Raw genomic sequence first — 25594 nt, 5'->3', positions numbered from 1 at the left:
AGGGCGGCGGCGCAGGCGGGACCCTGCCGCTGGGGGGCGCCGGCGGCTTCCACCGCCACTCGCCGCGCGGCACCGCCCCTCTCGGTGGCGGGCGGCGGGGCTCTCGCTTCCGCGTCGCTGTCGCTGCGCGATAGGGCGCCGCCCGCCGCCCCGGGCCGCTGCCCTCTGCCGGCCGCGGGGCCATGGCGCTGCCCCTGCCCGCAGCCGCCGCCGCGCTGGCGGCACTGCCCGTCCTCCTCTTTGGCCTGGTGAGAGCCGCGCCGCGGTCACGGCGGGCCCAGGGGCTTCCAGGGCGGGGGCGGAACGTGGGGCCGCCGCCCCTGCGATGCGGGGCCGGGGCGCTGCCCGCCCGGGCCTGCCGGGGGGTGGGCGGCCTGCAGCGGGCCCTGGCGCCGCCGGGCGGCTGGGCTGGCCCGGGCCGCGCCGGGCTCCGTCCGCGCAGCGGCTGGTGGGGCCGGGCCGGGCCTCGGCGCGGGCTGACGGGGGGATGTGTTCGCGCCCAGCGTGAGGTGAAGCGCCCTGTAAACGAGATAAAAATGGAGCATTTCACCCTTACGGTGCATCTTGGAAACGCCCTGGTGAGGCGCTTTGCCGGCGAGCGCTCGGGAGCCCCGTGTACCTCTGAGCGGCTGGCAGTGTACCTCTGAGCGGTTGGCACCTGGGGCGGGAAACCCCGGTGTCCCTCGGCAGTGCCGCCCGTGTGGTGCTCCCCGGTAGAAGTGCTCCAAACCCCAAGTTCTGCGCGTTTATTCCAGCTGTGCGTAAGGAAGATCAGAGCCTCAGCCGTGCAAGCACAGGGAGCTGCCCGGCCGCCAGTGGTGCCGTGGCAGCCGGCGGCCCTGTGCCGGATCAGGGGCAGCACCAGCTTGTGTGGCAGGCATCATCTGGGGACGGGGCACTGGGGTCTGGACCACAGCTTTGGAGGCATCTGCGTGCTTTGCAGTTGAAAACAGCAACAAGCCAACGATGCCAACAGTGGTCGGAGTAGCTGGCGTGGAGTAATCAAACGGCACGAGAAGGCTTTGCGCCTGTGTGATTTGGTTAGTGGATGAAGTACTGCACTGCAGACCCACCTCACTGTGAAATACAGTTGGTTGCCCCTTGTAGCACGTTCAACAGCTAGGCAAACCTTTAATAGATGCTCAACAATTTTTCTCATTTCTTTTTCATCACAGATTTGTATGATTGCTCATGTAACTGCCAGAAAAATACCAGCCTTTCACCGATATGAAGAGGAGAAATTCTTTCTAAATGCTGAAGGCAGGAAAGAATCTGTACCAAGTATAGATGATCCTGCTACAAAGGAACTCTCTGTTGTTGTGCCTTCATACAATGAGGAAGACCGGTGTAAGATTTTTCTTGTTTCGAGAAAAAGAAGAAAATCTCTCTGTTGTTACTCTAGTAATGCAGAGGTCAGTTTATGTTAGCAGTAGATTCTGGCAGGCCAGATTATATATCTGATTTTGGACACAGTTTCCAGAAAACAGTCCAAGTACATTGAATTTCAAAATTAAGACATTGTGTAACTTGATTTCTGCTGCTAAAAATAGCATGGGGCACTTCATTTTCATGAAGTCCAGCAGAATGGCTGCTCATTGCCCCTGTAAAGGCCATAAGGCAAGAAGTAGAAAAATAATTTTAAAATTTATTTCAGCGCTTCCTACTCTGTAAGCAGCAGCAGCAGCTTCAGACAAGTAGAAAAAATAATGATCTGTTTCTGTTTGGCTTGGCCATATATATGAGCACCTGATACTAAAAAGTGAGGTCTTCCAGGTACAAAAGGAGTGATCGAGCTCTAAAGTTGTTCTTGGGGTTGGCATGGTAGCACGCATTGTCATTCCTTTTTCTTGGTGACTGAAAGTTCTGAGCTGTTTGGGATTCCATTAAAAGAGATGTTGACAAATAAAGCGTATCTGGACACAAGGTAGGCCTGGCCCTTGCTGAAGTCCAGTGCATTCCTCCGTCTTGCTACTCATACACCTCTTTCCAGTAAACAAGGCATTGATATGCTTCATGTAATATTGGTTTATGTGTCTCTTTGGAGATAAAATAATCACGTGAAATGGGGTCAGGAATGAACGTATACTACAAAGACACCCTCAGGTTGAATGTCTTTCTAGCCTGCAGATAAATCAGCTGCAAAAGTAGTGCCAGTTTGTTGGCTGAAGCATCACGGCTAGCAGTTTTAGTAAGAGAAGGCATGTTACGGACTAGTGTTAGGGATTTCCCTTGTTGCCTTTTATGTCAGCTTGCTTAAATAGATAGAGTCAGTGCTGGTTTGTAGGGTCAGTCATGGAGGAGGATTTTTTTTTTTCCCCTTTGATACTGTGTAGAGGATTATGTATTTCAAAATGGAAAGTTGCTTCTTCAGAAGAAGAAATCTTACATGTGTGATTTTCTTCAGTGTTCTTTTTGCATTCAGAAAGGACAGGACTTAGAGCTGCAGGTACTGAGCTTGTTTACTGAAGGTGGTGTATGAAAGAAGCAATTTGCTCAGCTTTGCTTTGTGGTTGTTTTCAGCTTGCTTGTACAGATGTTGTGCCTTTTATAATCTACTAACCTGACCTCCTCCACCTTTTCTGTAGTACCTCTTATGATGGATGAAGCTTTGGATTATCTAGAAAAAAGACAGGTATTTTCATTTTGTGTTCAAAATTCCTTCTTTTTCTACGTATTATGTATAGTAAATCAGTGATCTATTAACTTTGTTATTTTGGTGTATGTTAAAACAGTATAACTTAATCACTTAGAAGTAACACTTCTGTCTCTTATCAGTTGTTTTTAGATTGAATGCCTGGAAAGTATTTTTAACTTAAGTAAAAATTTAATATACTACTATGTGATGAAAAATCATTGTGTGCATGATACCCTCTCCAAGACAGAGATTAAGGATTAACCATACATTTAGATTTCTAAACTAAATCCTGGTTTGCTCCGACAAGTTTCTTAAGCATCTGTTCTTCATTAGGGTTTGTTTTCTGGGTAAGAAGCCCATTGTGAAGGTTTGTGGGTTTTGTTTTGTTTGTATTTTCTTAACAGTGATGTTGTTTTGAGGTTTCATCTTTTACAACTAAATTGATTTTTCAGTTCTAGATGATAGCTGAGGAGAACTATGACAAGCCGATGTAATGGAACACACATCAAATATGTAAAATTCTTTAATTATGCCATCTTAACAAATGTACTGCACCATATTGGTGTCTGTTGGCAACCATGAATGAGTTAAAAACTGCTAGAGAGGAAAGAATGCTGATGTTTGAAAGACTTACTACCTGCTTAAGAAACTGAATGAAATGCATTATTTCTGGTTTTGTTTTCAAGAAACAAGATCCGTCGTTCACTTATGAAGTAATAGTTGTTAATGATGGTAGTAAAGATCAAACTACAAAGGTAAGGAAAAGAAGCATTTTGCCAAGTAATCAGAGGTATGGGTTTTGTACTGCATTTGTGGAATATAACAATGTTTTGCATTTATGTTTTGGAAGTAGTTGACAATTAAAATTCATGTTTCTGAATACTTTCTGTAATTGTCCCATATGCGTTGTGGGTGTCGCTGTATTGGAGGGTGATTCGACTCACCTATTCAGGGACCCCCACTGACAGTGTCACTGAGTCAAATCCCTTATAACAACTATGCAAATCTCCAGAGATTAATATAAAATGCACTTCAGCTGAAGATTTTTATTATACAAAATGCAAGTTTGTGACAATAAAGTTCAAAGATTGCCCGTGATAATATACTGACTGCAAGCAAGTTTAAAATAACATAGTAACAGCTAGCATGAGTTACTCGTAGAATAAGGTTCTTACCCAACAGGCGTCCCTATGGGGGAGAAGCCCAGTAACTGATCCCAGAAGTTACAACAGAGGCTTCCCTAACTTTTTTCCTCCTTTGCTTACTTTTATACTTTGTAGCACATTGCATATTCATTATCGTAACAGGATTGGTTAAAAGTTTCTCACTTCTAATGCATGCTAATATGCATCCTCACATAGCGCTGCTGAAGTTTTTCACTAACTATGCATGCTCTCTGAGCAGGGCTTTGCTTTTTTGGGGGAATATTTGAGTTGGAGGTCGTGATCTCCCACTACCACAATTAACCTTTGTCCTACTTTCACCTTATCAGTTTGGCCAGAACTTTCTCACTTGAAGGCTTCTTTCTGCATAATTTAGGTAACTGTTCTTCTTTCAACCTGTTGTTTGTCCCCGAGGTTGACGTCCGTGGTTAGAAGTCCTTTCGTTCATCAGTTTTGAAAACTTAAGAGGGTAGTCCAACTTGACGTAAACTTTGTGCACAGAAATGTTTAACGTATAGTTAAACACTAAATCAGAGTTTAGTAATTGGGGAGTGTAGACAACAATTCTTCCCCTTTTGGACTTACTTCAGTCCAAGGCCAGTTGATTTTCTTTACATCTAGGTGGAGCTTGAGTGATTCTAGTCATACACATTTTTGTTACCGATTGGTATCGCGTGCCCAGTGAGGTGTGGTAGTACCTTGGAGGCAGGTAACTTTGGGGTGGAGGTGTGTGTTAGTATTATGATGAGATCATCTCATCTAAGGAAAGCAATTTTGCCACAATTGCTGGCTCAGGAGCGGACATCTCATCTTACCTGTGTGGTACTGCCAAGGTCCCATTCCTGCAGGGAGTACAACAGAGCCTGGCCACAGTGTCTCCACTCCGCTCCATCCTCCGTTACTCCTATCAGCATGTGCTAAGATGGCAGGGTTGTGTTGCTTAAGGAGCCATGGTAGAGTAGGTTTCATGTATGTCAACCATCCTGAAAGCAGTAACAATATTTTATCATAAAAAAGCTTTCTGTAATACTGCACTTCTGTTAGGTCCCAGTTTTCCTCCCCAAGTGATTTTCCCACACATGCATACACATGCAATGCTTCTGCAAATACTGGTATTCTTGATTGGTGGCTGTGACAGCCATTTTCCTGCAGCTGAAATTTTAAAAATTCTAATCTTATCTTCAAGGAATTTCTTATGAAGTATTCTACATGTGCATAGTGATGTGAATATGAACCTGAAGGAGCTAAAAAGCCTTTTAAAATAGCTGATTTATACTGTGATTGACAGCACAGTTGACATGTAGCTCTTTCCCGTACCCTTCATGGCATTGTTCATTTAAAAATCCCCATGCCAATAGTAATATTTTCAAAATAGTTCTGCATTCTTCTGCTTTGACTTCAATGTATGTCACTGGAAAGAAAGGCTTGCCAACTTGAGAATTTTTTTACTACTCTTTGGAAGGTGTTTGACATGGCTACTAAAATGTAGGCTGCTCTTTCATTTACTTTCTTTAGGCTTGTCCATTAGGGATTGCTCGTATATAATGCTTTGCATTCTTTTTAGCAATACTTCTAACTGAGCACGCTATGGCCATGGGCCTCTGGACTTACAAGGACTTGAGACAGCCTTTAGAAAAAATTAGAGGAGAAAACTCATGCTTTCTCTTCCCCACAACGTGGAACAAAACGTGCGCATCCCTGCAGTGTGAATGGGATTTTAGGTCACTGTGAAATTTTTGTTTAAAACCACAGATAGCAGTACAACAAGTGAGAAATAGGTAGCAGTAGCAGAAAATTATTTTTCTTTGATTAACTGTTGATGTTGGTATAAAAAGTCTGTGTAAATTACATTAGTATTGAGGTTTTTAGACTTGGGTGAATGTTGTTTAGAATTGCTTGGGGTAATATTCTGTTCTTATTGAACATGACTAGCTTCTTCAGTCTTCTTGTGTTGACTATGAACTGGTTTTTATTTTCCCAAACAGACTCCAGCAAACACTGGCAATGTGTCATCTGAAGTGCTTATAGCTCTGTGCTGTTAATTTATTTATTTATTTAAAGGGTGAGCAAATGTAAACTTCTACCTTGATTTCTGGTTTTGTTTTATGCTGGGTTTTTGTGTGTCTATCAGGTTGCAATGAAGTACTGCGAGAAATATGGAAGCGACAAAGTACGAGTGCTTTCTTTGGTAAAAAATCGAGGGAAAGGAGGAGCAGTCAGGATGGTAATTGATACTTTCATCTCCTTCTCTGTCTGAACTACCATATTGTGCCCAAATATGCAGAAGATAGAGCTGGGCTGATTGGCGTTTTGAATTTGATACATTAACAAAATGATTATCAGAAAACTGAGTACAGGTTCTATAAATTAAGAGAAAATCTCTTTTCAAAATAAGCTTATTTTAGATCTTGGAAACAGCATTTTGTTGCCGGGAAGATCAATAACAAAGAAATTTTTAATGTGAGAATTTGAAAGGAAAAAGAAGTTAGACTTGAATTTCATGTTCCTGTTAGTTCCACTTAGAAATAGGCTTGTGTTTAAAAAAGAAAACCAACCAACAAAAAAAAAAACCCCAAACCAAACCCTTACAGATTAAAGTAGAGCTTTTGTAGAGAAAATACAGGTAAATCTGCAAACATTGCTTGCCGGGTCGTAGTTGTGGTTTTAAAAATGGCTAATGAACAAACAGTTATTCAGCAAAGTTTGTGTTCACTGAAGCCCACTGCTATCACCCACACTTGATAGTAGAACCAGCGCAATTTATGCTTTCATGTATTAATTTTCACATAGATATTATCATAAAATCATGTTCTAAAAATAAAATAGCTGTTACACATTTAGAAGGAACACTTTTTCCTAAAATGAATAACACCTTACTTTTATAAAAAGGGATGATGCCATTTACAGGTTATCAGTGACTGTCTTTATCTGTATTTTAAGCTCTGTCTTTAGTATGTCAATTTCATTTTTTTTTATAAAACATGAGTAACTAGCAAATTGAGAGAACATTACATTAGAATGTATGGAGCGTTTGTAAGAGATATAATGTTGAAGTTATTCCAGGAGAAGGAGAACAATTCTCTGATATATTTTTGTACTGCAGAGTGCAGAGAGGACGTATATACTACTACTTCCTTGACAGGTTTTTCCAAAGTCAGACGTGCTTGGTTGCGACAGTCCTTTTGGCAGACCCACTGCTAACCGCTTTCCTGTCTAGACCCCTTCAAAAATTGTCTGATCAATGATATGGCAAAACAAGCTGTGAGACCTGTGCGTCACAGATGTTTTGTAGTAATACTGTGATTTAAGACTTGTTTCTCAAAACTAAGATTATCTCTTGAATTCTTTTGAAACAGTTTAGGAAAAAATAGCACTGCATCCTCCTTTCCATGGCTCAGATGACAAAGAAACGCTGTCCAGTGCAGTGGCAGCTGCTAGTCACTGCTTCTTTGTGCTCCCCTGTATAGCTGACTAGCAACTTACTGTCTCTCTGGATTTTGGTTTGTAAAGCTTTTCATTTGCAAGCTTCTCTGGAGAGGGACTGTTAACCTTTCATGTTCATGCATTGTCTGTCACTGTGGGATGCTACTCAGTGTGTGAAGTTTCTAGATGTTATTACAATATAAATTGATAAATTGATGGTAGTAGCAGAATATTAAGACTCACCCTTTGTGCTGAATCTTTTGAGATTCCACTGTTCTAGTTAGTACGTTAGGTTTTTGGAGTTTTGCAGCTAGCTTAAGACAAATACAGATTTCAAAGGCAATGATTTTTATTGACTGTTTTGATTGCAGGGTGTCTTTATTTCTCGGGGGAAAAAAATTCTTATGGCTGATGCAGATGGAGCTACAAAATTTGCAGATATTGAAAAAGTAGAAGAAGGTCTAGAAAATCTTCAGCCTTGGCCTGTGAGTATAAATTATCATGGTTTTAGTTTAATACACATGCATACAGATTGATTTTTATCATTCTCTTCAGCTTGAGTTTTTTGAGATCTGGTTGAAGACCTAGGTGTATGCTTAGAAGCTGCAAGAATGGGCTGTCAGAAGGTAGCTTCCACAGAGTTCTTACTTCCTTTGCATTCATTGTGCCTATTTCAGTGCAGTACTATGTAATGTTTTATTTATCATTCTTCCTTTGAAGTTGTTCTACTCTGTATAAATACTATGCATTGCCTTCTCAGTTAAAAAATCAATTTTTTTCTTTCTTAAATGTTTTGTATTTTCTTTTTATCTGATGTCATCCTATATACCTTTAAGGATGCATCTTAATTTCACCCTGTTTTGTAGATGTTCTCTCTTCTCAGAGTTGTTACTTTTAATGACAATATTTGGAAGAACTTTTATTGTAAATAAAAATTCAAAAAACCTGTGGAATAAGAGTGAGCTCCTCCCTGCATAGTCATTCTCTTTTGGATGGTTGACTTGAAAGAACTGAAGTTTATTTTCTGCTTAAATGCAGATGAGTGAGGTATTTGTAGTTAGTTTCCCAAAGTGCCAGAAGTGATGTGCAGCCTTTCAGCGGGAGCTGCAAGGGATGCACCTGTGTGAAGAGCGCAGGACCACAAGCACAGGAACAGCCAGGCAGTGGTGTTTCCCTGATGCTGTCTGCTACCGCGGTGGCAGCAGCTGCTGCTTCTCTGGCATCAGTCACACACTCTGAAATATAGTAGATTTGAGAGATTTCAGGTGAGAAGTAGTAGCATGAGAATAATTTTAAACCTTTTGTTTTGATCACATTTTTTGATTTAATTTGAGGTCATATTTTTGGCTGATGCCATGGCATTTTATTTGTTTGAACGTACATGAGTGCAACGAGTACTTTATTCTGTCAACCCTTCCACAATGCAGTATTTAGGGAAAACATATTTTATAACAATAAATGTCTGGGAATGCTGAATGCTTATCTGTGCTGGTTAATACATTTACTGTGTGTGTACCTCAGAGGAACAATGTAAACTAAACCAGACTTGAATAAATTGCTACAGTTTGCATGCAAAATGTAATAAACTTTAGGTGAACTCTTAATTGTAGAAAAGACTGATTTTGGCCTCAGAATCTAGCAGTAGAAAAAGTGTAGCTACAGGAAACAGAAAAATATGCTTCTTTGAAGTCTTCTATTACACAGTTCTCAACACAAGATTCCACTCATTCAGAAAATGTTAGTTTAAGTAACAACTCTTTAAATTGTATTCCTGTGCAGAACCAGATGGCTATTTCCTGTGGTTCTAGAGCTCATCTGGAGAAGGACTCAATAGCAAAGGTTTGTCTCCATTTCCTGCTGTGTACAAATACTTCCATTATTTGATTCTGCTCTACAGATTTTACAATTAAATAATCAATATTTGTAAAAGAATGGAAGCTAAAAAATAGGAAAAGCTTGTCATAAGTGTAGCATGTGCTCCATCATGTACAAAGGATGTGATCCAGATTTCAGGCACTCTGAACTGCTTTCAGTTAGTGTTCCAGTTTATGGATTTAATTTTCCTAGTTGAGAACATCTTACAAGCAGAGCTTCTAATCCCTGACAGAACTGGTAGCTAGTATCCAGTACTGGGCCTGGAGTGGAAGGCAATTGATGAGTTCACTTTTATTGATTCCATTCCAGTGCAAAAGCTTGACCTGCAGCTCTTGAAACCTGTTTAAAATGAGTTAGCAATAATTAGCAGCAAACTGTTCGAAGAGTATCTCCATTTGTTGGGAAAGTACTGTGATTTTTCTGTATTACTGGTAACACTTGAGTCTTGAACACAGTACTGTTCTGTGTGTGGCTCTTGTGGAATAAACAGTGATGCATAGGCACACAGTCTTATCTTGCATCTGGTTTTCTGATGTCTTGGCAGACAGTAGTTGACAAAGCACAGGCGTGGAACTTGTATTGCAACAGACACATTGCTGAACTAATTTTTTCAGCATCATTGGATGTGCTCATCATGTTGAATGTTCTCAAGAGTAAGCTTTGTTTATACTGATGTTTAATACTTTAAATGATTCTAAAACATACACACAACTACTCAAATAGTTACAAAAGTTCAAAAGAAGTTCCACTGGTAATGTTCAGCCCCTGGTAGATCTTTAATTTTTTTTTCTTCCAGTTTATCAGGTAGTATTGGAATAGTTCACTGGAAAAAGTTTTTGTAAATACTGCTGCACTTATGTTAGCATCCTCAGAAAAGTAATAATAAAAAAAGAAAACAAATCCAAACCCTTCATCATTATCAGAAGTTAGGATACATCTTTGACATGGTACTTGCATGCTTGTGGCACAGAATATCACATTTGCAGTTACTTGTTAGCTGTGCAGCCAGTGTAGCCTGGAAATGTTGCTACTGCAGGGTGACCATGTAGCTGACAAATCTGTGCCGAAGTGCTTCGTAGTGTGGTCAGGTACTGAATATAGATAAGCTTTCTTCAGTGTATTCATATTTCTTGTCACCTTTGAAGGTCTTGCTACATGAGGGAGAGGAATTGGAACAGGACTTTATCTTTAAATGCACACTACACTTTTTAGGATGTGTCCTGTTTCTTCCCATATTTCCAATAGAGCAGTACTACCAAACCAGCTGGTGATTCCTTTACCAAGAAGTTACAGGTGTCCCAAAGCTAGAAACTGAAGAGTGCCTTTACCACATTGGAAAGAGACTCTTGTATAGTGCAGTATATATAAAAAATTGTTCAGAACAGTCTTTTAGAAGTTGGGATTTCTTTCTGGGCTTAGTGGCATCTAAAACAGTAGAATGGATCTGTGATAAACAGCCTTGTGGGATTTATTAAGACGAGAATTTCACCCTTAAATGCAGTCTCACAACATAAGTAATTCTGTTCTGCCTCCAGAATTGTTAATGTACTTCATTTATGCATCTCATACTACAGATTCATTAGTCTTGGGAGTGATGAGTGTAACCCATGAACTCCTCTTCGGGAAGTAAGTGCAGTTTCACTGGCTGGCAATCATGCAGCCTCTTAGAACTTCCCTTTTGGGGCTAGTAGCCTTGTATTCTTGGTCATACAGTGGTTCACCTTCATCAAAAGAGCCAAAGAACCCACAACTAGGTCCACCATTAATCTAGGGCTAGAGCACTTTGCTGAGGGACAAGCTATGAATTTGAATTTCCTTAAGTCAAAGCCTATACACATAATAAAGTTGAGCATCTTCTCATTTTTCAAGTGAGTTTGAAATTATTAGCTTTAAAGGCATCTATTATCACCCAGAGATGCTTAGCAGTTAAATTGTTGGCTCCTAAACATTTTGTGTGGTATTTGGCTTGTAATTGTGGATACAATCACTCAAATTGAGCTTAAGACCAGCAGTGAGTTCAGAAGCGATGTGGATCAGAGGTCTAGTTGTTTAGGAGCTATCTTGAATACTAGACTAGAGGGGACCTCTGCAAGCCCAGAGTCCAGCCTCTGGATTCCATGGACAAACTTATCTGTATGATTATTATGTCAGGAACATAAGTGTAACCAAAGAGTAGGCTGGGAGAACATTTACCAGGAGAATGAAATATATTTGTGAAAGCAAAAGAACAAAAGAGGAGACTATGTTACATTGCTGGAAATACAAAATGTAACATTATCTTGCACAGCAGATGTTACTTTAGTCCTGATTTTTCTTTTGGTCCAGCATTTACTGCAAAAAAAAAGCGCATTCTCTAATTGCATTCCCTTAAGTGCCTTAACATGGTGTGTGCAAACTCAGTCTTGAATGAAACAAGTGGGTGGCAGACAAGAGATGCTGCCATTTGGGGTTTTTTTTTGTAATATAAAACATTTTCATTTTTTTTATTATCGTGTTAGAGTAGAGCTGGAACTGGTTTAATTTTTAGTGTGCATTCTTAGAAGTAGCAGTCTTTATACAGTCCTGCTGGCTTATTCTCCATTGTTTGTCCTGGGAGCTATTGAATTTGTGGGACCTGTTCAACCAAGTTTTAGGAAAATGAGGACTAGACAGAGGGGAAAAAAATATCTTGTAAATGCCCGGTGGAGTAGAGCATGTAGAATGCAACACTTCTTCTTTGTTCACTCTTCCTGGGAGAATTCCCTGAGAATCATGCAGAGATACTACGGCTGTCACTCATTAATTGAAGTCCAGGTGCAGGTTCCTGCTCCACTTAATAAGGTATCATCAGGAATGAAAAGCTGCTCTGAATTAAGGAAATCTGGAAGAACTTGGACTTCTCATATCTTAGACCGGTGCCTGACGGGCAAGTCTTTCTTCTTCAGCTGAAATTTTGTTTCAGTGTAAAAACTGAAAAGTTCTGGTCTCATTCCAGTGCAAAACAAAAACAGGTTACAAACTTAGAAAAGCTGTCATGGAGCAGGATTTATTGTCCTGTAAGCCAGCTTTTTTCAGCACTTTGCTCATCACTTAAATAAAACCATCTAACTTCTTGCCTTTCGTCCACAGCGCTCTTACTTTCGAACTCTTCTTATGTATGGGTTCCATTTCCTTGTATGGTTTCTCTGTGTCAAAGAGATCAGGGACACGCAGTGTGGATTTAAACTTTTGACCAGAAAAGCTGCCTCGGAGACTTTCTCAGCTCTTCATATAGAACGCTGGTAATTTCTTTCATTTTTTGTTGTTGTTTATTTCCTAATTGAACATGGTTTTGACAAAGTAATTTCAGTATTGCAGCTACTATGAAGCACATGATGTCTGTAAAAATCCTAGCTGCTCAGTTTAACCAATTACAGTACTACTTGCATGGCAATTTAGATTTCTTGTTATGCTAAAATATCCTGGTAATTGGTAGGAATTCTATTTTATTAATGCTTTAGGAAATAGTGGGGTATTTAATTTTATTCTTTCTTCTCATGGTGACAGGGAGAAGGGGAACAGATGGTCTTACTAGGTTTTGATTTTAAAATAGCATTCAATGTAAACTGCAAGAAGGATTTTAAGACTATATTGCTGAGATTTTGGGTGGCAACAGTGGTCTCCTTCCAAGTCCATTTTCCTTTGGCGTGTGGTATATAACGAGCCATGTAATACCAAGTGGGACATTTTGGTTTTGCCTTGTCAGAGCAACTGGTAACTGATTAGGAGAGGGGAGAAAAAAAAAATCCCAATAACTCTTTTCTTTACTGCTCTAAAAAAAATTCCAAACAAACAATTTTTGATTGTGTTGTAATCCGCAAACTGATTCTGAGGGTCCTCTCTCCTTTTACAGATACGAGCCATGCAGGCAGAGTAAGAAATCAAGAGAAGCTCATATTATGATAAGGACAGTTAAGAGTTATTAATCCTATTGAAAAAAAATTATGCATTACAATTCAGTGCTGCTTAGCCAAAACATTTTACCTAAAATCCTTATCTGATAAGATGTTTGTATTTGCTGATGGCTAAAAGTGGAAAGAAGTGCATACTCTTTGCTTATTTTCTTGCTAGAATATTTCATGAGGACTACTGATATATGTCATTAATTTAAGACAGTAGAAAATAATGCATAGTTTTTGAATTACTTTAGAGCTGTCTTTTGTTGTAATTTAGCTAGAACAGTTCCCTTATGAGAGTAATACAGTCATGACTACAGTTACGGAACTGAAACACTTTTTCCACACACATACCGTGATCTTTTTAAATTTCTTACACTACAAGTACTGCTAAAAAGGATGACTTAATCAAGTATAATAAAATATTTTCTAACTATTGTCTTCATCCAAGAAAATCTCTCATGGGCTACTGCTTGCTGACAGGGGACGGAATTACTGAACAATGTTCCTGTACAAAAATGTGTGTAACGCTACAGTCCTAGTCAATTCCAATACATCTAGTTTTAGGTTGAGCTTTGGCAGTGATAGTTGAGCTGTATTTGCTCCTCCAAAATGGGGTGGCAAAAGTAGTGTTTGGGCACACAGAACTGGTGAGGAACATAGAGCTTCTGTTGAACTGAATCTGGAATTATGAGCAGTCAGCATTTGGAAAATCACTTTCCTAGCTGAGTGGTTTACTTATTGCCCTAAAAAAACCTGTGGCTGAGCCAGAAGTATGATTTGTGCTGCTACCTCCAAAACCAAACTTGATCTATAAAATTCTGTAAATTTCATATACAAGGGTTTTCTAAATACATGGTTAAACACATATGTGAGGCCCAGAAGTACGCACCTCAAAATTACCTTATTTAACTTCACTTTATAAATTACTTCATTAAGAAATACTGGAAGAAATTAATGAGGATAATCACTTTAATCTGTAAAAATGCAGTGTTCAATCTTATTCTGGTTTAAACTGAAGATTTTGGTTATAATTGTACTTACTGGTTAGACATATCAAGTGTTCATTTTTTTATGAAAAAAGTCTTAACAAGCTTTCTTCTGCCACTCAGATTCTCTAGCAACAAAGAAGTAAAAATAATTGTGCTGTACCCCATTACCCAGGAAGAGAGGCAGCAAAAAAGGGATATTGCTAACTTATTTTATAGTAATTATATTGCTGGTGTGGAACACACCAGATCTTCATGTCTTGGTGTGTTAATTCATTGTGTTTGTATGTGCTGCTATAAAATTGCATATATAAAAATATAAATTCTATTCTTGCTCTTTTACTTACATTAATTCACAAACTAATCCCCTGAATGTTTTCTTATTTATCTGAAATGTACTGGTTAGTGATGAAGAACATCTGTTTTGTTTGCCAAGAAAATTCATTTCAAATTCTTCCAATAAACAGCTCTTCAGATACTTCCAAGTCACAGATGTGCCTAACACAACAATATGGGTTTTTTAGTTTGGTTTAATTTTCTGCCAAAACAGGCAATATATGGCCTATTTTTATCCTCATCTGTCCTTCAGCAGTCTCTGTGCTTTCCTGCCTTTATTTTCATACTTATTGGCTAATTTAAACAAATTTGACAGAAGAGTAGAGACTTCAAGACTGAAAGCTTTGGCAAGTTTTGTAGGAACTGAAGCCCCCATAGAGGAGAGAAACTCAGATTATTGTCACTGCTGAAGAAAAAACTACAGTAAGGACTCAAAAGTTACTTATCAACTTCACAGCTAGCTATTCAGCATATGTAACTGGAAGATAACATGTCAGTGCACAAAACAAAGTACTGTCCCCTTCCCAGTGAATATTTACAAGATCTGGAAATAAATTGGGAGATGGGGAGGTATAAGTGTGCAGGGAAGGCGGGTGTATTAACGGAAACAGTAGTTATAAGTGAAATATCTGCCTTGTACAGACAGCTGCAGTTGGAAATTATATAGGGATATCAAACATCATAGAACCTTACATTGGCTTCCATTGTATGTAATAATTTAAGAATCTGAAATAGCCCACTAATGGAAACGTCTTATTTTAAACAGAACTGGCCCCTGATGTCTTTCCATTGCATAATGTAAATGTGTGTAAAAAGGAAAATAAAAACTGATTAGACATTGGTCATGGATGTTCTGTACAAATCATTACTATGAAGAAATAAGAGGAGGAAATAGTAGTCAGTATCATATTTCTGTTGACTTGGAACAATGGGGAGTCCCTAACCGGGTAACAGAACTCATTCATATGGACACCATAAGCAAGGGGTTGCAGAGAAACCACTATCTTGGTATTGGACAAAAGGCTGTGAAATCTGGGTTTATTACCACCTCTGCATCACTACACTGGGGGTATTTGACATCTGAAGAAATTATTTGATATTTTCTGAATCTTAAGATCCCATTGAAGAAGTGCAGGTCTGTTAGGTATTGAAAGAAGAATTCAGTTCAGTTCAGTATGGTCAGTGCTCAGATATTCAGGTAATAATGGAGGAGAATGCTGGAGAATATTCAACAAACAAGCAGGATTTATTAGGATAAAAGCTGTCTGAGAGCCAGCACCCTAGCCATTGAACCTTCTAGGGCTCCCCAGCTGCTGAACTGGGAGCATGTGGTGAGCTGTTGAAGAGAATGAACGTGATTTGGTTTTTGCAGGAGCCTCATCTGTCCTGTCTGCGCAAGTTCTGTCAGGCTCAGATTTTTTGAGGTATTTCTGTGTTAAGTGAATTCTTAGGTGAAGGCATAATAAATATTTAGACTAAACATTAATACACAAGCTCTTTCCTCATGATACTAATATAAAACTACTACAAAATGGGCTATCTAATAATTCCTGCCCTGAAATATTAAGCTTACTGCTTGTTTAGAATATAAGTACACATGCACGATGGACAGGATTTGCTCCATTGCTTCTATAGAGTGCGTCTACTTGTCACCTAGCATCCCTTCTTAGACCAATAGAAGGGACGATTTTAGAGTATAATTAACTTCATCCTAATATAAGCCTCTAAAAAACGCCAGATGAAGTGCAGCCAACAAATGCCTGTTTCCTGCCCTTGACTATAAAGGGACTCCAGGCGATTTGTACAGAAGGTGTTATCTCTGCTGTAGATGACTGAAGTTCAGCAGGGTAAATTTGACTCATAGTATAGTAATTTGTAGGAAAAACAATGTGTTAGGTTGCTGGTGCCGCAGCTGCGTAAAAAGAATAAACTATGCAGTAAATCCTGAAAGTGGTGAGTTAGAATAAAAACTATTGAAGCAATTTTGCATCAAAGGCAGATGGGTTTCTGGGCTGTGTAGGCAACGCCAGTTGTTTCTGTAGACAAAACAGACCAGAGAGTTCTTCGCTTTGGATAAAGGAATCCAGTAGTTCCTTTGCATTCAAGAGAACACCAGTGCTGAGTTAGCACTGTGCAGCAGGAGACTGCCCTGAAGTGCTGGATGTTATCAATACTGCTCTAAAAGGTAGAGCCGTATACACTCAAGAAATAATACAGATTTTATTTCTGTGTCTCTCAGCAGGCTGATAACATACCTCAGTAAAGGAGCACTAGGAACAGAGTCTCTTTCTTGGAAGCTGAACAGCTTACACTCTGGTAATCAATATGTCAATGTAAACAACATAGCTCTCCTGCTGCTAGGCTGGACAGGCTCAAAGATTTTTAAGTTTCTGTACTTAAATAGCCGTCAGAGACACCAAAAATTAATGCATATGGTGTTTTCAGTGTTTCACCACCACTACCAATAAAAGGGAGTCTTGTGTTTCCATATTCACCTTTCATGGGAAGAAGAAGGGGAGAGCATCAAGATCTTCCTTTATACAATCTTATGTGCGTTTTTTACAGTTCCAGTATTAGTTTAATCATAAGGAAGTAACCCAGCGTCAGCTGCATTAAGAACTAAAAACTGATCGCTTAGACCTCCTTCGCTTTTTGCTGCTTTCTTCTATTCCAGTGGACATTGAATTGAGTATCACCTCTTCAATGTTAAAAATACCAGAAAATAGACAACAGTTTTTCTTCTTGCTGTGCTGAGTTTGATTTATACATGCTTATATTTAAGAAATCTTAAAAGCAAACTGAATATACAAGTAAAACAGTGTTTTATCATTGTGGTGATAAGGATCGTGTAACACTTTAAAGAGAGACCAAGATATTTCCTAGAATATTTTGTTAAACTACCCCTAAAGTTTAGAAAGCATTTTGAAAATTAATGGATGCTGGAAACTGTTTATACATTTTTAATATTAAGAAATAATGCTTACTTCCTAAACTAGGTTGGGTTTTTTTGTGAGTGTTCTCATTGTCTTTTTTATTTAACTGTCCTTTGGAGAGCTGGCTGCGTATATATGAATACAAACCAAACATTCTTGAAATTTACTTTCTAAATACTGAAGTTTTGACATTAGTTTGAAATGAGAGCAACCTTTTGAACAGGGAGCATATGCTTTGCATTTTAGGTTCTGAATCTGATTACACCACTAATCTATTTTTCTGAAATGGATGGAGCACATTTTTTAAATTAAAACTTGAAAGAAAATTAAAAGGGATATTTTAAAAACATAATAGAGACAGTTGGAATTACTCACTTTCAGGCTCCAAAAGAAGCTCTAGTTCTGCATCTACAGTCTTGACCTGAGAAATGTAACTGTTTGTGTTAAATTTTAATGCATAGGAGGAAAACTGGAAAATTAAATGCTTTCCCTGGCAGAATTTTCCTATCCTAAATTTGGCCATTGATCTCTTCTGACTACAAAAAACCCCATAAATTTTCCTTCAACCAGAAAATGTCTTAGTCTCCTTACCTAGGAGAACTAGACATAGCAGCTGTTACTGTCCTACCTGGAATAGTGATAAAATGAGAGAAAATTCAGAACATAGTTGTAGTCCTGGTTTGATTGACATACTTTTGTAAAGTGGCAATTTATGATACTATGCAACTCAGCAGATCACTGATTAGATCAAATTGTTGCTGTTACTGTTGTCTATAAAAATTGCCTTGTGCACTGAAGAAGCCATGCTATTTCACATTTAAAATTCAAAGGCTTAATATAAAAAAAAAAGGTTGTTTCTCCAGTTTGCGACTGAACTGTAGATCTGAGTCTCTATATAAAAATAACAGAAAAATAAGCGTTCATATTACTATAGGGATTTTCTTCCACTTCTTTTGCATTGTAGACCAACACAAGCAGTGGAATGAATTGGTTTTTCCTGGTTATGTGCATGACAAGTAGAATTGTTTATGAAAGTCTAATCAACGCAAAAATATTTTGCTGTTATAACTATGTCTGGTTTAGTTTGTGAAAAGTCCCACTCCTGGCAGATGTGTGTGGACTTTCAAAAGCCACAGTACAGCTAGAGCAGCAGTGGCAGTCCAACCCTCTTGGCATCATTCTTAGACCTCTTTGACCATTGAAAGTTTTCTCTGCCCATTAAGAGTTTGCTGGAACAATGTATCTTGGGTAGAAAAGTCATAAATTCCAGTTAAAACAGAAGGCCTGATTTTGAGATTTGAAACATGATACTGGATGAGAATAAAACTCAAAGAGTCCCAGTGCAATTTGAAAATACAGAATAATTGTGCGGGATATGTATTTCACAAGCTGAAGCATTTTAAGAGTTCAGTTTAAAACAGTTGAATTCAATTAAATACCTACCAACTAGGTGTTCAACTGAATTTTAGCCAGCATCATCTTAAATTGTAACTTAACCAAAAGTACTCTTTAGCGTAAACACAATCACATGGCGATGTTCTTTTCTTTCTTTCTTTCATATAACATTGTTTGTGTTATATAATATGTAATGGAGCCACTATTAGAAATAGGTGGGGAAGTTGCTGATGTATTTTTGGGTGTCTAACTGTGGGTACTTAGATTGGAGCCTGAATTCATTCAGGCTGGAGCCAAACTATAGGTATTCTGAGCTGCTTCTCACCACCCGAAAGCATCTACTTTCACTCTCTGCAGCAGGATCCGGTGAAGTACACAGTGTGAATAATACCCAGCTATTTCTAAGAACAGTTCTGTCACATGTTAACTAGTCACAAATGGCTTCATGTCAAAACACGTGTATTGCACTTACCAATTCATCCACCAGTGTTGCTTTGATCTCCTCTAGGGCAGCCTGCACCTAACATACCCACGTTTAAATCCTGACTATGGAAACTTCTGTACGGTTCTTCTGTACCATCTGGATCTGGTGTTCTGCAGAATGAGTGTAATACTGTCAGTGTATTGAACACACTGCGGTCTGTATTCCCCAGTTAACTACTCTAGTATGCCTGCGAGGTGTACTGAAAGGTGGTGGGGAACTGGGGAAGAAAAAAGCTATCCCAGTGGTATACTAAGGAAGTCATTCTCCTTTCAGCTTCAAATAGTGTTTTTTTAATTTCAGGATTCTTTCACTGTTATCCAAAAGGCAACCACATGTAACAGTGTTCAACCCGATTAATTCCTGTGTTTTTAATCCTTAGAGCACTGTAGTTCACCAAACTATTTAACATTATTATACTGCGTGATGCATATACTGACATTCCAATAATCGGTTGTCCATAGGAATTGTTGCAAATGATAGTTCACTAAGCTAATACTTTATGTAGTAATAGTTTTAGAGCAGTTTATATAGTATAATTCATCAATCTGTCTCTTAAGATTTTTAGCCAGTTAAGGAATAAGTATTACAAAATTAGATTTAATCTTAATACACATGACTCATAAACATTCAAAGGTGAATACATGGGGGTTTTGGCATACAAATGTAAAATGTCAGCAAAAAATATAATAATACAACTTCAAGAGAAGACACCATGGCATAATTAATAAAATAATATTCAACTCTCATTTAAAGAAAACTGGAAATGGCAAGGCTGCTTGGAGCAGATTCAGTTCACTGAGGTAAAAGAAACCCATTTATTCCTGTAACTTTTTTTTGTGACAATTAAAAGGCCTTTGTCCTAATCAAAATCAAATTTACAAAGCGGTTCTAAATTCTCTATACACAATAACTGTAGTCTCTGCAGATAACCTCTGTTTATGCTGCCCTTGCATGTTTTAATGCTGTCCAGGGTGATATCAGTAGCTCTCCCGTAACATACACGTACAGTGTGAGTTCAGGTTGATGCATGTTTGGTAACGATTTTGCCAGCGAGCCAGTGTGCTGTTGTTTGTACTTCAGTGGGAACCTACATGTATGTCATACCTAAGCGCGCATTTCAAAGTGCCTTCTGTTGTTCCATGCATTAATAGTTTTGCAGAACTGCACTGCGCTGCTTAAAAGGAGTGGGTGGCCTGAACCAGAAGGAAATAACATCTAAAATTGCCAAGCTACCTGTTAAAGTGTCTTTTTGCCTGCTCTTGCTCACCTGTCTGTCCCTTTCTACCCTTTCCGTAGTGTTAAATGGGATTACCAATGACTTGAATTCAAGCAACCCTTGAAGCGTGAACGAATAATGTTATTTTTTTATTGCATACATTTTCTGCAGTGGCAAAAGATTATATTTTTTTAAAAATTTTCAAAAGAAAATTGTCTTGGACTTAGCAATGAGAATTTAAGGAGATTTTAAACTTAGGAAGTTATTGAGAGAAAATGCAGACTAGTGTTGAATTGTACTTGACTGCCTTGCAGCTGCATTTTCAAGACCGATGTAAGCAGGTTTGGAACATCTGTTCCAGTGACTTCACACTGGAAACCTTACCAACAGCTTGGCTAAAACGTTTCTGGTTCCTTAACCGTCAAGGTTTAGTTCCCTGGGGAAAAGAAAAGTAATCTGTGTTTGAATATGTATTGAGTCTAGTAGAAATCAGATGTGGATGGCCATTGACATTTTTCTCCAATACAGGCTAGTATTTTAAAAAAAGCTTTTTATTGGGGGGTGAGGGGAGGGCTCTTTAATTTAAATTCCAATTACTAGAACTCGTTTAAGGAACAAGAACACCCCTACTGGCATTTGAAGACTACAAAGGTGGGAGGGAAGACCCAACAATCAATAAATCTAAGAAATCTAACCAAAATCACCAGAATCTTCATAACTGTGATTTACATTCACCCTTGTCAATAGCAGCTACTGGTAGTTTCATATACCAATTTTTACATGAGCATTACAAGCTGTAGTTGCCAAAACACTTTTCTAGTATCAGAAGCCTCAATATCTCAGATCCAGAAGGACCACCTGAGCATGCATTTGCAAGAATGAAACACGCAAACAATTCTCTGTGCGGACAACCGAGAGTATTAAAATGTATTTTAGACAAACTGGGCAGGGAGGAGCAGCTGACGTAGAGCAGGATCACTTACCCGATTCATTTCGCTGCACAACCTCCAAACAATTGTGCCAGCAAAAAAGACAGGTCTCTTAAGAGGGTTTTTGTATTGTACATTAAATGGTCACTGGGTAAAGTACGACTGCTGTTCAGGTTCTGTTATGCACAGTAACATAAATTATTTCTCACTTTTGTGCTGCTGCCTTTATTCTTGACTTGGAAAGTACAAGGAGAAACCATGAGATCAGTGTAAAGCCACAGCAGGGAGTTGTCCCCTTTGGTGAAACTACTAGAGATGTAGACTGACACTGCATGTTTGACTGCTTGGTTTATAAAAATATTTAAATCATGATTGTGGCAGAATGAAAAGTGAGCAGTGGTCAGAACACAGCATGACCTATACCTTCAAAAACAGGCGCAGTGAAGTATTGTCGTCTGTTTATTGGCTATGTCCTAAGCCAGTCAGTCAGGGAAATTGATTTCCCTTTCATGTGCATCTGACCTGTAGACCATTGGTATCAACTTCGTAACTGAACACCGACCTCCTTAAATCAGGCCAGGGATTTAATTGACAGTGCCACCATCTTTCTTCTGGAAGTAAGTGTGACTGTATTTGCTCTTTCCTGTTCTTCTTCAGGGCCTTTGATGTGGAACTTCTTTATATAGCTCAGCACTTGAGAATACCTATAGCAGAAGTTGCTGTCAACTGGACCGAAATTGAAGGTGGGGAAATTGTTTATATTCTTGCAAGATTCCTTATGTGTCAATCCAGAATAAAATATGGGAAGACCCTTGGATATTTTACCCAATTTTGATAACACACAGCCTTCTTTCCATACAAATTTTGAATTTCATATCCTTGCCAGCCTTCTGCCATGGCATAGTACAGGAAGAGTAAGTGAAGGGTTAGCAAGCGAGGGAAACTCTGCACCCCCACTGGAAACAAAAGTAGGTAGTTATAGGGCAAAGCACTACTTTGGCATGCCCTCTTGCTGTAACGTGTTAATAAAAATCTTGCAATTGTAAAATACTGTGAAATAAGTCTGACCGTTGTTTATTGATTCAACTCCATTTCACTGTGTCTCGCCTTCAAAAATTCTCAGCCCACCTATTAAGGCCTCCTCTAAGACAGCCTCTCATCTTCAGATGTGATGTTCCTTAAGACCTGTAGGGAGGTCTCTGTTACTGGGTTACTGGGAAGTATAGCTCCTTACATATTTCTTCATGGTAAAGCCAGCTTAAGTGGTACTGCTTGCTTCTGCTCATTTCCTTCCTCTCGCATCAAATGCAGCTCCTTCTTTTTTTCCCTTTCATGTTTTTTTCTTTTTTTTAAATCTGAATCTCTTCTCCTCAAAACAATCCCTGGACAAGAGAAAGTATAGTGAACTGCAATGGTGATGAAGGGTGCAAGTAGAGAACATCGTAAGCCAGCTTTACTAGAAAATAAATGTGGGGTTTTTTTCAAAGCAGTTCCACACGTACATTGTACCTAACACAAATGTTAGCAGAGGTGGAAGGGGACTTGGTTTCATAGTGTGAGTTCCTTACCTTGTCTGAAGATTGGCACATCCATATCGGTGCTGTAAGATGAATGCGGTGGTCTTCTCCAAAGTCTTAAGAAATCATTTGCTTAAGTATTGGTGTTCAGGTTCCAATTTACCTGATCAGAACCTTGTCACAGAGAAGACATCATCTTCATCTGCATCTTGTGACATACGTGGAAGTACTGTGCTGTTTGCACACCTATGCTATAATGTAATTACTATAAAGCAGTAACTTTCACCATATAGATTTTTATTAATGTTAAGCTCTAGGTTGTGGGGCTGAATGTGCTGAGAATGCAGAGGTTCATGACTGCTTAAATGTGTGTCTCGCCAATGCTCATTTTTTCTAACAATGTCCTTCTGATTTTCTTCTTCATTAATCACAGGTTCTAAGTTAGTTCCTTTTTGGAGCTGGCTGCAGATGGGCAGGGATCTTCTTTTTATACGACTGCGATATATGACTGGTGCCTGGCAGATTGAAACAAGAAAATGTAATTAGGTTATTTACATTTTCCAAATATATTATTGTACTTAATGGAACACGAGAACAGTTTCTATCAAGTGAAGTGATGAAAGCTGAGGTAATTCTTCATTGCTCCTGTTGTATGTTTCATTTTTGCAGTATGTATGTTTTATAAGATTGTCAGCAGGGTATTTGTACAATGCTTTGAAAAGAGAAAGCATTTCCAAAAAGGTTTTCTTACCTGGTGATCAGGTTTTTATTTCATTAAATAGTAGCTTTAACACGTCTTACAAATACACTCAAATAAATTTATCTGCTTTTGTCTCATCATACCTTTGGAATTTCCTTAGACATATTAAAAGGAGGCACTCTGTTCTGCATTGTGCAATATTGTGTTGTGAATGATCACAACCATTTGTGTATGCTGTGTCTGGAATATGTGGCCATATTGCAGCTTGGAATTATCCATCGTGGTTCACGCTAATGCATGTTTAGATTTAGTGTTATGGGAAACAGTAATGGGTTTTGCTGAGTTACAACAGTAATGTTCATAAGGGTGTTCTAAGAACTTTCAGTAGTCTCTTGACATTCCAAATGTTTTTGTCTGAAGCTGAAATAGTTGTCTGAGATCAAACTGCAAATCATCTCCAGACTGTAGAAGGTCCAAAAGAAAGAACATTTCATTTTAAAATGTGGTTTATAAATACGTTTGCTTCATACATGCTAATTAATACTGCATGCTCAAGGCTGGAAATTACCGATCTGTAGTGAAAAAGGTATGGAAAGCTAATTCAGAGCATATAAAAATGAGACCCAATGTATACTGGGGGCCTGTGCATTAGCAATGCCAATCTGACATTGTCATGCTTCAAATGACACCAGGGAGAGAGAGAGGAGTCTTCAGTCTTTCTTAGTAATGGCATACTCTGTTACAGTACACAAGTTTCAACAGCACTTTCAAAACAGTTGTGGGTTGCCAACAAACTAAGCCAATCTTTCTTTTGGAAACATGTACAAATTTGAACAGATATAAAGAATGAATGGTACATGGTTGTACTTTCACATATGATTTCACTGTAATTTTTCTTATTCCTTCTGCAATATTGAGTCGCGTTTTTCTCCTGTTAGGGTTACCTCAGTTTTCTATCAATTGAAGTGTTGAAATAAATTCTCAAAAAGTTTCTCAAAAAGTATCTTCAGTTTTATTTTGCAGGCTTTATTCTCTTGCCTAGTCCACATACATCTCTATCACTTCTGCAGAATCAGTCACATGACTTCTCATTACCATTGCTAGCATAAAATACCAGCTTCTCAGTTTTTGTAAAGTGAATTTCCCTGATTAAACCTGGACAATGATAGCTCTGCCTATAAGTAAAGTTGCCAACCAGTTTTCAAAAGCAGATTCCTAAACTTTTCCTCATGTCTTACCTTAAAATTGAGCTTATTTGAAATTTTAACCAAAATAGTTCATCTTTTTCAAATGATGAGGCTTAGGTCATGCATTATTTTCTGCATGATAAGTGAACATTCGGTGACATCTTTAAAAAACTTCTGCTTTTGAATTGGATGCTAGAGCTTGCAAGGGGTGGTGGTGGTAAATATATGATTTTGTTTTAATTAATCTGTGCATTTTCTATAAAGTTTTTTCAAAACTTTGCAGATGAACTGTCCACTAATCTCTCCTTATTGAGCAGTCTCCTTTAGCAGCTGTACTTATGTCAGTCCAACAAAATACTTGATATCTTCTACCTCAGAGATGCAGAAGTAAGGCTACATTTACCATCTTCGAGCTTTGTGGGGTTGAATCCTAGAACTTGTTGGCAGGGATTCTCATGTTTTCAGTGGATTTGAGCCACGGGTAAAGGTCACTACATGTCTTCATAGTCCAGAGCCTGCTGTCTGGCTCTGAGGTTGATAGACATGGCACTGGTCACATCTGTATGCCTACATCTCCCTTCTCAGCTGCCTTTCAGGCCAGGCTTACTACATCTAAACTGTCTGTTGGAGATAGTCCTTGACCTGCACTGACTGCCACACTGTGCCCAAAAATATTTTGACAGCAGGAAGACAGCAGCGGGTCACCTGGCATAGTGTAGTTTACTTGTATAGGTGTAGCCTGACGTGTTCCGTTGCAGTGGGGATAAAAGCTGAACTGGGATGAAAAAAAAAAAAAAGGGAGTAAACTGGGACAGAAGGGGAAGGGAGAAACTGAAAAGACAACTGATCTGGAGCTGAGATTGAAAGCCAGAGAGTGAAATGGAAGATGGGAAGTACT

General features: G+C 38.9%; 2 protein-coding genes across 7 annotated transcripts in view; one reads left to right on the top strand and one right to left on the bottom strand.

Moving 5' to 3' along the window:
* Window positions 1-25594, bottom strand: part of RFXAP (regulatory factor X associated protein) — a 249236-nt gene that overhangs the window by 144783 nt on the left and 78859 nt on the right. The window lies entirely within an intron of this gene.
* Window positions 72-23649, top strand: ALG5 (ALG5 dolichyl-phosphate beta-glucosyltransferase). Of its 6 annotated transcripts, none has more exons than XR_008730878.1 (11): window positions 72-248; window positions 1176-1347; window positions 2586-2632; window positions 3322-3390; window positions 5930-6022; window positions 7593-7706; window positions 9001-9060; window positions 12205-12356; window positions 16578-16651; window positions 21950-22035; window positions 23243-23306. XR_008730878.1 is itself a non-coding variant. In XM_055701939.1 (10 exons), exons 1-10 carry the CDS (start codon window positions 183-185, stop codon window positions 19207-19209), a joined length of 885 nt encoding a protein of 294 aa, XP_055557914.1. In that variant the 5' UTR covers window positions 72-182; the 3' UTR covers window positions 19210-19260. The 6 variants fall into 6 exon arrangements, 4 of the variants coding, with proteins under 4 accessions (XP_055557914.1, XP_055557913.1, XP_055557912.1 ...); XR_008730877.1 differs by having other exon boundaries at window positions 73-248; window positions 16575-16651; XM_055701939.1 differs by lacking the exons at window positions 21950-22035; window positions 23243-23306 and adding an exon at window positions 19172-19260.

The sequence above is a fragment of the Falco cherrug genome, chromosome 2, assembly GCF_023634085.1.
Source record: "Falco cherrug isolate bFalChe1 chromosome 2, bFalChe1.pri, whole genome shotgun sequence".
Lineage (NCBI taxonomy): Eukaryota > Metazoa > Chordata > Aves > Falconiformes > Falconidae > Falco > Falco cherrug.
This window is presented reverse-complemented; position numbering and strand designations above follow the sequence as displayed.